General features: G+C 40.0%; 2 protein-coding genes across 2 annotated transcripts; one reads left to right on the top strand and one right to left on the bottom strand.

Annotated features, from left to right (window-relative positions):
- Positions 1-599: 599 nt before the first annotated feature.
- mlec (malectin) lies at positions 600-8,414 on the top strand. The gene is made up of 6 exons (XM_087797325.1): positions 600-761; positions 1,101-1,306; positions 2,203-2,381; positions 2,511-2,687; positions 4,936-4,993; positions 5,063-8,414. The coding sequence occupies exons 2-6, from the start codon at positions 1,117-1,119 to the stop codon at positions 5,323-5,325; spliced, it is 867 nt and encodes a 288-aa protein (XP_087653451.1). The 5' UTR covers positions 600-761; positions 1,101-1,116; the 3' UTR covers positions 5,326-8,414.
- Positions 8,415-8,790: 376 nt separating this feature from the next.
- Positions 8,791-12,642, bottom strand: LOC148088404 (uncharacterized). The gene is made up of 3 exons (XM_087808319.1): positions 12,190-12,642; positions 10,883-11,027; positions 8,791-9,534 (listed from the first exon to the last, which is right to left on the bottom strand). Exons 1-3 carry the CDS (start codon positions 12,539-12,541, stop codon positions 9,252-9,254), a joined length of 780 nt encoding a protein of 259 aa, XP_087664445.1. The 5' UTR covers positions 12,542-12,642; the 3' UTR covers positions 8,791-9,251.
- Positions 12,643-12,906: the final 264 nt, after the last annotated feature.

Raw genomic sequence — 12,906 nt, 5'->3', positions numbered from 1 at the left:
GGACGGAGGATCCAGCCCTTCACAGGACAGCACTAAAGAAGGACAAGATGGGCGGGACATGCCTTAAAGGGAACAGAATCTAATGTCATGAGGTAAGAATATTCAACAACATCAAACGACACAAATTCAATGAACATTTAATGAACGTTTATCAAAAACGTTTAAGGCACTCCTGAATCATCGTTGACACATTATAAGAGATCGGGAGGGATTAGACGATCGTTCACGTTACAAAACTGTAATATAAAATTCAGCAATTTTAAGCTACCATTTATTTATTATTTATTTTAATATTTTTTGTTTTTAATATTTCAGAACAGGGGTAAAACTGAATAAAAATGTGTTTCAGATATTGATATAATTCAATGACACAATACATCTGCATTCACCTACTTCCGTGTTGTAGGAACTATCACTACGTGTTGAAGCTGCTTCTGCAAAGCGTTAATAGTCAAGTTGAACATGATTGGTCAAAAGCGGTGAGCGTCACGTCATCACTTCTCCTGAAGCGAATCTGATTGGCCCGCTCACCTGTCAGTCGTGCGGTGATAGCCGTGTTCCGCTGCTGTGGCTAGCTGCTGCTGCTGCTGCATGTCACTGGATGCACATTGAATGGACGTCTCTGGCTGCCCGTGTCCAATGTTTGCTCCCCTTCAGGTCAATTGACAATATTCTGCGTGAGCTCCTGCTGAGACAGGATCGGCAGATTTAAACTCACACTTTGGCTCGATTTAACCTGAAGATATTAACTGCAAAGAACGGTAAGAGACATTAGCCGGACACACACACACACACACACACCATGTATTACTTGTAAGACAGGTAATGTGAGGTTAGCTAGCTAGGCTAATGGACCAGGACTATTTAGTTAACCGGACTTTTATTTTTTTTTATCATGTGCTTTCAGTTCGCTTCCAGCAGGAACACATTTGTGCTCCATATGTTGTGCTTGTGCTGCTCCTGTGTGCCGGTGGTTCTGTTAGCCTCTTGCTAGCTCAGTGGTATCGTGTTCCATGACACTGTAGCTTCACTGGAACCTTCTTGGTAACGTGACGTGTAGAAGTGAGACCCAGACCCTGACGCCCACTGTGTGTCTGCAGGGCCGGGCGTGTGGCGATGCAGCGGGTCATGGCACAGCTCGTCGCCGGGCTGCTGGCAGCGGTGCTGCTGGTGGAGCAGTCCTGGGCTGACGGCCCGAACCTCGCCGAGCGGGTCGTCTGGGCTGTGAACGCCGGCGGGGACTCGCATGTCGACGTGCACGGCATTCACTTCAAGAAGGACCCGCTGGAGGGGAAACTTGGTAAAGGTGAGTGATCACTTGTGCGGTGTTGGATCAGCCACATGTTCGCCTCGCAGCTCAGGACCATTCTAGAGTAAAACCATCTGCAAAGTCGAGCTTCCGCGAGCAACTACTGAGGAGTCAGCAGAGAGAGGCTCGGCTCCACCCCCGAGGAACTGAGGTGTCTCCACATCATCTCACTTACAATCGCAGTTAAAATGAGACGTTATCTTTCATTCTTCTCAGAATCGATGACGAGTGACTCATACAGAAGATTTTACTCTAACGGATGCTTGATCTTGACTTTAATGTTCAAAAGGTTGAACTATGTCTGGTTCCTATCCTACCACACTGAACATATATATTTTGATGGTCATTTACATTGATATATTTGATAACAATGGTAGTTTATGTGTAGTTTAATTTCGATTTAAGAAGGATTTAACAGTTTGATTGAAAAATCAGCATAAACAACCTATTGGTGGCTGTTTTACTTCAGTGTTTTCATTATGCTGCACTAACATACAGTACATAGTTACCTTCTTGTTCAACTCTGAGGTGCACATTCAAATCCTTGTGCAGGATGTAAATTTATTTGCTCTGTATGAACATTGTCATGGATTCTCGAGTCATTGACATTATTTTATTGGTTACTGTTTATTTCAGAATCGTAAATTGCCAGTTTTGTAAACGCAACATAGGAATTTGTTGTGGTGATGTTATAGCATAAAAGAACGTTAATAAGACTAAATAGAAAAGCAGAAGTCGTAACCAAACGCCAAGGCATCCAGTTGGCAGCGCCTGACACTATGGATTAAATAAAGTGCCAACAACATGTGACGTTATTAGTTACAGTGGAATTCGGTAGAAGAACTGCATTTATAAATTTTTACATTTCGTAATGAATTTTTTTCTCTGTACAGCATCAGATTATGGGGTGCGTCTACCCATCTTGAGGTCAAGTCCAGAAGATCAAATTTTGTACCAAACAGAAAGGTACAATGAGGACACCTTCGGATACGAGGTTCCTATTCGAGAGGAAGGGGATTATATATTAGTTATGAAGTATGCAGAGGTGTACTTTGCTCAATCACAGCAAAAGGTATGTTTGTCTCCTGTTTTAATATTTGTTAATGCACATTTTGAAGTGAGTTTATGGTACAGATGGGGAAAAATCTTCACAGGCTTTTTTAACAGTTTATTTACAAGTTGTTGTTTTTTCTTTTTCCAGGTTTTCGATGTTCGCCTAAATGGCCACATTGTGGTGAAAGACCTGGATATCTTTGAACGTGTGGGTCATAGTACAGCACACGACGAAATTGTTTCCTTCTCAATTCGCCGTGGCAAGTTGAGTGTACAAGGAGAGGTCTCTACTTTCAACGGCAAGCTCACTGTTGAGTTTGTAAAGGTCAGTTCCTGTGAGAAATTAGAGGGTTCTTTAGTGCCCTGTTATTTCTTAAGGTCAGTTTATGCATTGATTTCCTTTGGTCCAATGTTGGTTTCTAATGCAAGATTTGGAATTAGAATGAACACCATAAAGTTAATATGCAGCTGCAGCTTTATTGGGATTCATGTATGGAATTTACCATTCGATTAATTTTTTTCTGAGAATGTTCTTTGTTATTACTTTTTGATCGTTTAAAGATATGTTTTTAAAGATAAGTTAGTTAATATTAATCTTCTCTTTGTTGCGTCAGTATAATATTCATAATACAATTTGGGGGTTTTATCTTGTATTACGCAGTTCTTTAGTGCTTATGGGAAGGGAAGTGAAAATGAAACTGAATACATAAATCACAAATAAAATAAAATATTTTTATAATGTTTTTTTTTTAATCAAAATGATTAAAACGTAACCATGAGATTCTTGCCTTATGACATTTATTTTCAATTGAAACAATTATTGAGTCATTTATGTGATGGAGAATAATTTAAAACATTTTGTTCTGACTACCGTTACGCCTCCATCAGGAAACATGCAGACCACAGTCTGCAGAGCCTGTCATCGTGTTCTTGTCATGTCCCAGATCCCCTTTTTTAGTTTCATAATGAAGGTTGCAAATACTAATGGTATTGTATGCAATAACTCATTTTGAAAACTTGCCTACCCGGCCTTCTATTTTAACTCCAACTTGACACGGTTGCAGTCTTGTGAGCTTAACAAAGTCTCAACCAAGGTTTAGTTTTCTTTACATTTATCGTTAATCATAAACTGGTATTGTTTAGTAAAAATACTTCCTATAGCCTGGAATAAAAGATAAGTTATTTCCAGAATGTCCTTACAAAGTAGACTGGTTTGAATTAATTATTTGAATTTAATTGAATTTATGTAACCAAATATTTCCCAATTCTGTATTTCACATTTTTTAATATTATAAAAATGTGAGTGTTCATCATTAATCCAGCTTTTAATAATGTTCTGTTTAAGATTGAGTGCCAGCTGCTGCTGGACTGCTGGTTAATTGAGGTTGAGAGTTCATTAATAAGCTGTTTAAAAGCCTCCTCTGCAGTGTGACGATGGTGTCTCACTCCCATACAGGGTTTCGAAAAATGTTTAAATTATATTTTAAAGATTGAGTCAGTGAAAATATTATCTGCAGTAGCATACTCTTGAGAAAGATTATAAATGATATAAATAATGTCTCTGGTCTTTAAAGTGGTATTCGTGCCTTCGCATTAAGAGATGCCAAAGTGAATCTATCATTATTGCAAGGCATTTGAGTGCTTGAACAACCTTGTGTTATCAGAGTTAAGATTTTCTTTTTTAAATGTCAACTGTTTTGGTGAGGTAAAACCAACAACTTTTTTGCTATCTTACAAAATGTGAAGTAATATGTGTGAAAGTGTCATTTATTCAGTTTTCATAATTATATATATCTTTATACTGATCTTAATCTGAAGTTTTATCTTCCATTTGACATGTGCTTTAAATGCTGCCTAACACGCATTATACATGTATTTAAGAGCCATAAAGCGTTTCAGGAAATTAATAATAAATAATAATTTTATTTATAAGGCGCCTTTCAAAACTCAGGGACACCATACAGACAGATTATTAAACAACAGTGAAAAAGGCAACATTAAAACGGAAGTTTTAAAAGTTTTGAAGTTAACTTAAAGTAAAAGTTTATGATAATTAAATAATTCATTTTCTGTTTTGAATACATCTGCAAGTCTTTGAATATGCAACGCAGGGAGATTAAATGCAAACTTGTGACTGTTTGTGGGGTTTGTATGTTCTCCCGTGTTGCGTGGGTTTACTCCACGCACCCTGGTTTCCGCCCACAGTCCAAAAACATACAGAGGTTGTTTGCAGCCTGTGCAAGGGTGTCCCCCGCTTCTCACCCGAAGAAACTGGGATAGGCTCCAGCCCCAGGCACCAGCCAATTTTTACATAATGCACATCTTTCTGCAGCCTCAAGCGGACACTTGCTGAACTGCAGCATTTTACACTTCTGCTTCACTTTTTAGAAACCTATGTAGTTTCTCTACAAAATTGATACTCTGTAAATGCAAGGACGAAATAAGAATAGAAACAGGAGACGACCTCTGTACCATGATTGAGCAAAATTCTGAACGTCTGATTTTAACAATTGGTGTCATCAATGCAGTTATCTTCTGCTTACAAGCATCCTTGTCTCTGTTGGTTATTTCAGGGTTACTATGACAACCCCAAAGTGTGTGCACTCTATGTGATGAAGGGAACATTAGACGGTAAGTTTCTGGGAGCGGTACGTTGTGAAGTGACTTTCCTGACTTATAACGTTCTGCTTCATGCGACAGACGTACCCAAACTTCAGCCTCACCCTGGCCTGGAGAAACAACAACAACAACAACAACAAGAGGAGGAGGAGGAAGAAGAAGAGGAGACTGAGGCAGGCGAGGAAAGTGCAAAGAAGAAACTTCCACCCGATTCCAAAAACAGGGTCCAGTCTGGTCCTCGAACACCGAACCCATACGCTGCAGACAACAGCAGCCTCATGTTCCCAATCCTGGTGGCTTTTGGGGTGTTTATTCCAACGTTGTTCTGCCTCTGTCGACTGTGAGGCACATGTGGAGGACAAGATCAGACTATGAAGAAGGGCGGGGAAGGAGCAGGGGGTAAAAGGACACACAGCTAAAAGAGCTCTTGGGGAGGACCTCTACATCGGAGGACAAAAAGACTTTTCAGGAGGCTGCTGCGGGACGATGCTTCCGTCACCCTCAAATTGTATCACGGAGGAAAGTTAAAACGGGTGATTCTTCTCCACCTCAGCAGAGAACTTTGAACAAAATCAATCCTCTCCCACTCTGAGACGAAGAGAGAGTAGATGGAATCACTTCAGCAGCTGACTGATGCTCAGGAGTCTTGAGTTTCATCAGAGTTGTTTTTCTTTGGGCACATGATTAGAGGTAAACCTGCTGCTTGAACGTCTTTGAAGATATCTGCCATTCAAGTGTGTACACTTTCTCAATGTTGTTGCAATTCCGTCTTTCACCTTCTGATGTTGGTCCTGCTTCATGTTCTCTCATCCTTCACAAGTTAGTTTAAAAAGTATGTACTGCTGAGCTTGTTTGATTCTCTCAACCCTGATATATATTTTTTTTAATTCATGAACAAATGTGTTTGGATGTCAATGGTGTGTTTCATCACTGCACTTGACTAAAAAAAAAAAAAAGTGTCCTCAACCATACAAGTCTTACAAACGACTAAGTTTCTGATGAAATTGCGATCGTTATCCGTCACCTCTGGTACACAGGAAGTTGATGCTGTGATATGCTCAACAGTCATGGTAGTCACCTCCTTCTCTTTTTTTTTTTTTTTTTTTTTTAACGTGACCTTTGCCTTTTACTGTTGCTGCATGTCTGCCTTTTTGTTCCACCAAAGATTTATTTAACGAGTCAATTTAGACGATGACTTTGGTTTACTCTTCATAGACTTAATTTTTTGGCCAATAAGGGGGGTTTTTTTTCTAATTGTCTGTGCTTAAACTGGAAAAGTGCCATTCCCACACTGCTGCCCCCAAAATGATCTTTTTTTCACAATAACGAGTGAGAAAGCACAAGAAAATCAAGCGTTTACTTGATCTTGAACAACCAGTTCTTCACATTAAATTAAATTTGCTGATCACAGGTCTCCACTGAATATGATCAACTAGAGACACAAGTATTTCCAACCTGTTTCATTAGGGGATCAATAACCTCCATTATACTTTTCATTATGGCCTTTAAAGTTTGACATTTGTGCTACTACCTGTTTACCCTTGCACTTGTCTCTGCTGTGCTTTGATCCATTATTATACCCCTTTTTTCACCACCAATTTCTAAAAATATACATCTTGGAATGAGTGTTTTGGAGGATGGAAAACGTCAATTATTGATAAAAGAATTCCAGCGTTGACCTCCCTTTGATTGTTCTATAATTCATGTAAATCAACTTGTTTGACATCTTCCCCTAACTTGAACACCGTGAAATGAATTACCGTTTGAAACTCTCACTCTTCCTATAAGCTGATGGAAGAAATCTGAAAAGAACAACCCAAAGTCTATTCCTCCAACCTTCTTTATTTCCGCTTGTTTCTCTGGTACTCCCAACAAAGTGGTTGTAGTAGCATGAGGATGAATTATGACTTTAGTGTCAAAGGTCATTGATGGCGGGTCAAGTGACGTCTACGCAGATTTAATTTTGATTAAGGCGATTGAATTGCAATATAGGATGACAAGTAATGGTTAAAGAATAAAAATAAAAAAAAAACTATTTTGCCGATAATCCATTTAACATTGCCATGTCCAAGGATCGTTTTGTTTATTTTTCAGCCCAGCTAACTAATAATATTCCATTTGGACTTATTTATTTTATCTAGAAATTGTAAGTGCCATGGTAGTTTTATGGTGCTGTTGCTATGAAAACTGTGACGGTAATTGTCATAAAAAGATGTGCATGTTAGCGGGATCATATTCTACATAGTGGAATGACGGAGAGGATTCTTCTGTGGCGGCCCTGGTACTCAAAAGGTCCTGGACGGTGGATTTAAAAGATAAAACAAACTATTTGTGTGTTTTACTCTTGAGCTTAGTTTAACTTCCGGCTCTGCCGAGTAAGCCCTCTCTCTTGTGCCCATGAATGAAGCTCTGTTTGGGATTATGTTGCAACACCTTCCGATGTTGCGTCTGATTTCCTCCCTGGAGCGCTCCAGTGACATCACTTAGCTCACATCACTGATGTGTCTTAAACTCCACAGGCCTCACCCGGCAACACTGCTGTCTGCAAGTGCAGAAGAGAAAACGGTTAATGTCTCCATCCTCCCTTATAATGATCAACTCCTTGTGATTTTTAACCACGGTTGATAAATGGCACCTTTTCATGTTTCATATAATAGCAAAGATTCTGTGTAACTCGGCACCAAAGTCAAACGACCTCTACAGTGGCCATGAATTGAGTGATGAGGTCACACGGTTGACGGTGTGATGACTGCGGTGATGCTTGAGTGTGTCTGAGGTGTTGGTCCTGTCATTGTCCCCGAAGACTTAGTGGCCTTTCTTCTTGGGAGGGTTTGAGTTTAAATAAAAATGATCATGTCTGAAGATTCTATGATTTAATTTAATTTCCAGGTCGAGCTGACCTGGACGTATTTTATTAGACGCGTGGGTTGATTTTCCTCAGGATCTGGTTTTTGAGTTTGTGATATTTTATTGGTGTGACATTTTGCACTGCCTTGTGTATTTTAAGAATCATGTCCTTTTTTTCTGTCTTCATTGCCTTGAAATCATCGTTCTTTACTGTTGCCTTTTTTTTCCACTCTTTGCTGCCATTAAACTTGTTTGTCCTTTTTTAATTATAAGAAACTTTGGGTGTTTTTTGTTTTTTTTGTAACAGAAATTCAACTAATTCGATGCCTGTAGCTCCTCACCAGCTGTTCTCAACTGCTTCTTTTGGCAGAAAGTCTCTCACTCTAGGGTGACGAAGAGGGAACCAAAGAATTACCAGCAAGTTAAGAACTTCTCAGCAGCCTTGCTCATGGCTACAGATTAAAGAAAAATGAAAGAAAAAATCAGGACGAGTTTCTTGTTGCGAACCAAATCATCTTTCCATCGTGAAATTTGGTTCTTTTGTTCCACACGTGTCTGAAATTAAAGAGTTTGTTCTACAAAAAAATGTTCAGCTGTGAGATTTATTTAAACCGTGGCGGACACCTCTGGCAGTGATGACATGAAAACCTCTTTCTGGAGGGTGTTGGCTCAGCTGCTGCTGGACTGAAGAACGTCGGCCTCATTTAGAAGTGATACTTGCTGACTTTTAAAAAAAAAAAAAGTGCTATTTTATCAGAATGTGTTGATGCCCTTCTTTAATGGTCACTGACTAACATTTTGGTGATTAAAGTGGATATTCACACATATATTTTGCTTATTCTCACTAATACATTTTTCAATATGAAATTTGCTCGACTTACTATAAATGTTTCAATGTAGCTCTTGTGCTTAAGTCAGTCTTACATTTTCACATGAGAGATGAATGTTTTTAGATATAAAACTGCACAATAGGGGCCATCTTTATTATGTTGAGTTTTTGATGTACTCCATACAGGTGACTTAATATGTATAACAGTTTCGGATCTTTATGGAAGGTGTCATCAAACAAAGTAATGTCATCTTTTGAAATTAATTTCAGTCCTTTAGGTTCAGCCTCTCAGCTGTGTATTCAAGCCGAGTCACGACCGCTATGTTTGTCCAGGTGCTTCTTTTTGGTCACCAACTGTGACGACAACTTAAATAGATCCTGGTGTCCTCAGTCAGTCCAGACCGACTGCTGAACAAACAAGCGAGGAGGTGAACTTCATCCGATATTTAGTTGAACTTTAATAACAAATCTCCACCATCTTGCACCCCCTTGTATTGACAAATGCTCATATTAATAAATATACTTAAAATACATTCTTAAATTAATAAAATTGAATGTTCAAGTGCATCAAGTCTGTGTGCCAGTCCGGGGCCACTACGCGTAGTAGAGGGCGATGAAGGGCGTGTGAAGAAGGTGGACGCCGTTCGTTTGGCAGGAAGCGTCGTCTCCGTTCTGACTGCAGTTCACGGCCAGACCAAGTTCCCTCCAAACATCTCCAGCAGGGTCCTCGTGGTGCCTCCTGGTGGAGTCCTGTCGTATATGGACCAGGCTGTGACCTCCTCCTCCGTCCAGGCCTGCTGCCTCGTGAAGGCTCCGAAAGAGGAACGACAGGTCAACACGGAGGTCCACAGAGTTGCCCCGGGATCCTGAATTATACCTGCGCGACAACAAGAGAGTTGTTAACAGTTCTAGTTTTTCACAGAAGGATCAACAGAAGAGTGGCTGGCACAACACTAGCTGGGTCTAGAACAGGGGTAGGGAACCTGGTCCAGAAAGAGCCGCAGTGGGTGCAGGTTTTTGTTCCAACCGATCAAGCATGTACAGTTTAACCAATGAGGTTTCAGCTGAACAAGCAACACCAGACTGACAATCAACTGATTACACTCCTAAGACACCTGATTGGATAAAATGTGTCCTCTTGAATGGTTGGAACGAAAACCTGCACCCACTGCGGCTCTTTCTGGACCAGGTTCCCTACCCCTGGTCTAGAAGATGATTGTGAAAGGGGTCTTGACTTGGAAAAATGTATTTTCTGAGGCAAGGTTAGGTGCTTATCGCGGCTATTCTGTGGTGACCTCTGTCTTAAAAAATGAGTAAGTAGTGTGGTGAGGGGAACCCCAGAAGTCCTGCAAAAATCTTTTTTTATTCTATTATCCTCTGATGAGAAGAGATGCCAACAAAAACTCAATACTGCTTAAAAAGAATCAGGTCACTCTAACAAACGGTTGTGTTTGGTACATTTCCTGAGCTATTAAAGTGTTTAAATGTTTTTAAAATATGTTACCTGAAGTATTTGTATGTTTCAGTTAAATTTTACTGTATATATAAAGTGTTGTCACCTTAAGTTATTTCTTCAAGTCCTAAATTAGCACTTATAATGTTCTTTTTAAGACAGCATTTTTATTGCATTTCTAATTGCAAATAATAGCACTGAAACTATATTTTCCCTTTTACGAATATGTATAGTTTACAACATAAAAATCAGGATTTATGCTATTTAAAATGAGATCCAATGTTGTGTCCCCAAATATTTTTCTCTTTTTTTTTTTAGATGAGGTTCGTAAGGTTTAACTTCACAAACCAGTCACAAATAACATTGAGAAACTAATATAAAAAGGACATTTTAACTGAATGGTGTATTTGCTAGCATGGAAAAATGAAAAATAATATCTAAATTCTGTCGATCTCCAAGTACATTTTTTAATATACTAGATTAGGGGCATTTTTACTATATTAAAACATCTATAAAAAATGTAAAGGATCTCATAATGATCATGTTTATTATGAATAAAAAATGTGGGGAATTTATGCTTAAAAAAAATAATTTTACATTTCAAATTGGAAATGCCACCAGTATCGACTGACCATGGTTTGATGGCTTTGGTCTGAAGATTTACCAGATTCTGGGCTCAATGTGCACAAACTTGGATTATAGCTTCAGTTTAAAATATTATTTTTTGAGCATCACACTGTAAATAGAAACAATTTGAATTCTTTCTACTAACCTCGTCGGAAGATTTCTCTTTGCCATCGCAGGAAGTGCAGGTCGGATCTCCAAATTTTGCGGGTTGGAAAGCTGAAGGTGAAGCTCAGCTCTCACCACCGTCATGGAGTATATCTCCCGGGTGAGGAGGAATTCCACATCTGTATCTGAGGAGAAATCAACTTCTGTCAGCACTGTGTTCCACAGCAGAGTCTCTCCGCACTAATGCCTTGTTAATCTGTCAGCAGGGAATCTCAACAAGTGTCGGAGGAGACATTAGGCTCAGTAAGAGTCATTTAAATGCAGATAACACGCTCTTCTGTACTGATGAATTAATTATTCAAGGCATTGACGTCTTCCAAACAGCTTTTCAGGCACATCAGCATTCAAAGTGCAGCTGCAGCAGGAACATGCAAAACAGTGCTGGTGACAATTAGTGGAGTTCTTGTAGCATCACAATCAGATTTATAGTCCGAGCAGAGCTGTGCTGGTGAGGCCGTAAAGAGACGTGTCACTGCTCCATAAAGCTTTATGATGAGACACATACATCATGAAAGCATGGAGGTCACACGACACGTTCTAGTATTCCTCGAGTCTTTGTGTCGTCCATGAGAAGTTTTAGGAACGGTAAAACATGGTAATACTGCATTAACAGCAGAATTGCCTCCCATTGTAAACAGGTTCCAGTTAAAAGCCCTCTCTTGTTTTACTCCTGACTCATACTTATACGTAAATGTACTGGTATGCACTGGTCAATATAGCGTTCATTTAGTCTGCTACTCCATTAAACCAGAGAACTTTCTTGTATGACTTGTTTATTTCATGTTATTGAAAATATTGGTTAAAATTCACTATTTCAACTCATAATATTTTAATATACATTCATATACATTTGTTAAGCTTTTTAATGTTGTTATTTTACTTCATTCACTCTAATGAATAAAACCATTTCTAAATACACAACATTTTTGTTCAGGAAAATAACGAATGAATAATTCAGAATTGTAAATTACAACTAAGAGATACATATTCTATGTATTAACAGAAATAAAGGAAAATACAAGAATAATGTTGTTGTTTTTTTGGTCAAAGTTGGTTGTAATGTTAGAAATAGTGCTTAACTACCAAATGTCAACATTTTAGAAAAATAATTCTATTTTTGCTATTGTTTCAAATGCGACAGTGTCATTATTTGAATAATATCACATTGTCGCGAACAAGTCCAACGTTTTTAAATGCATCTTCAGATTAGAGACGAGTTTACGTCTGGATTACAAAGTTACATTTAAAGATTTTTAAACACGAGTCTTCAAGTGTCTGCAGACTCACCTCCTCTCAGGCGTCCCTGGAGCCCCTTTAGGCTCCTGCAGCCTCCTCCCCGCTGACAGCAGTGATAAACTCTCCTCACGAAGCTGAACAGAGACTTCCCCGGGAACACTTGACCTCGGGAGACTCCCGGGGTCCAGGGTCTCACCCACAGCCGCAGTCCGGTGGCCCCGTCACGGGGAGCCTCGGTGCTCTCCAGCCAGGGGGCCGCCAGCTCGGAGCACCTGTGGCCCTCGGACCCCTCCGACCTGGACGCGGCTCTGTGGGACTCCCTCGACACAAATCCTTCCAGTGCGCGAGCTGATCCTCCAGGGACGAGAAATAAAAGCATCCACAGCTGCAGAGAAGTCTCCATGTTTCGAGTTTAGAGTCCTGGTTCCATCTGACTGGATCTCCTGCGACCTCCTCCTATATATTCCTCTGACAATAGGACATCTTCCTTCTTAGAATTTGAATCCTCGCGTCCCTGCCCCTCTTTTTGTTCGTGGCCCTAACGACCCATTTGCTGCCCCCCACTGCTCTCTTTTAGGGGCCCTGCATAATGAGGCGCCCCCGCGAGCCCCGACACCCGCATTCACATTCAGCTGCGAGCTAATGAGCCTAATGACTGCAGAGCTGGACCATCAACATGGAGCACGTGACACTGGGGACCAGGGGCCGCATGAGGTTCTAGTATCACCTTCAGGGGCCATCACACATATACGACTTCAGTTATGAGTG

Source organism: Callionymus lyra, chromosome 1 (assembly GCF_982586985.1).
Source record: "Callionymus lyra chromosome 1, fCalLyr1.hap1.1, whole genome shotgun sequence".
Classification (NCBI taxonomy): Eukaryota; Metazoa; Chordata; class Actinopteri; order Syngnathiformes; family Callionymidae; genus Callionymus; species Callionymus lyra.
Note: the sequence above shows the minus strand (reverse complement) of the source record. Positions and strands in the feature narration are given on the sequence as shown.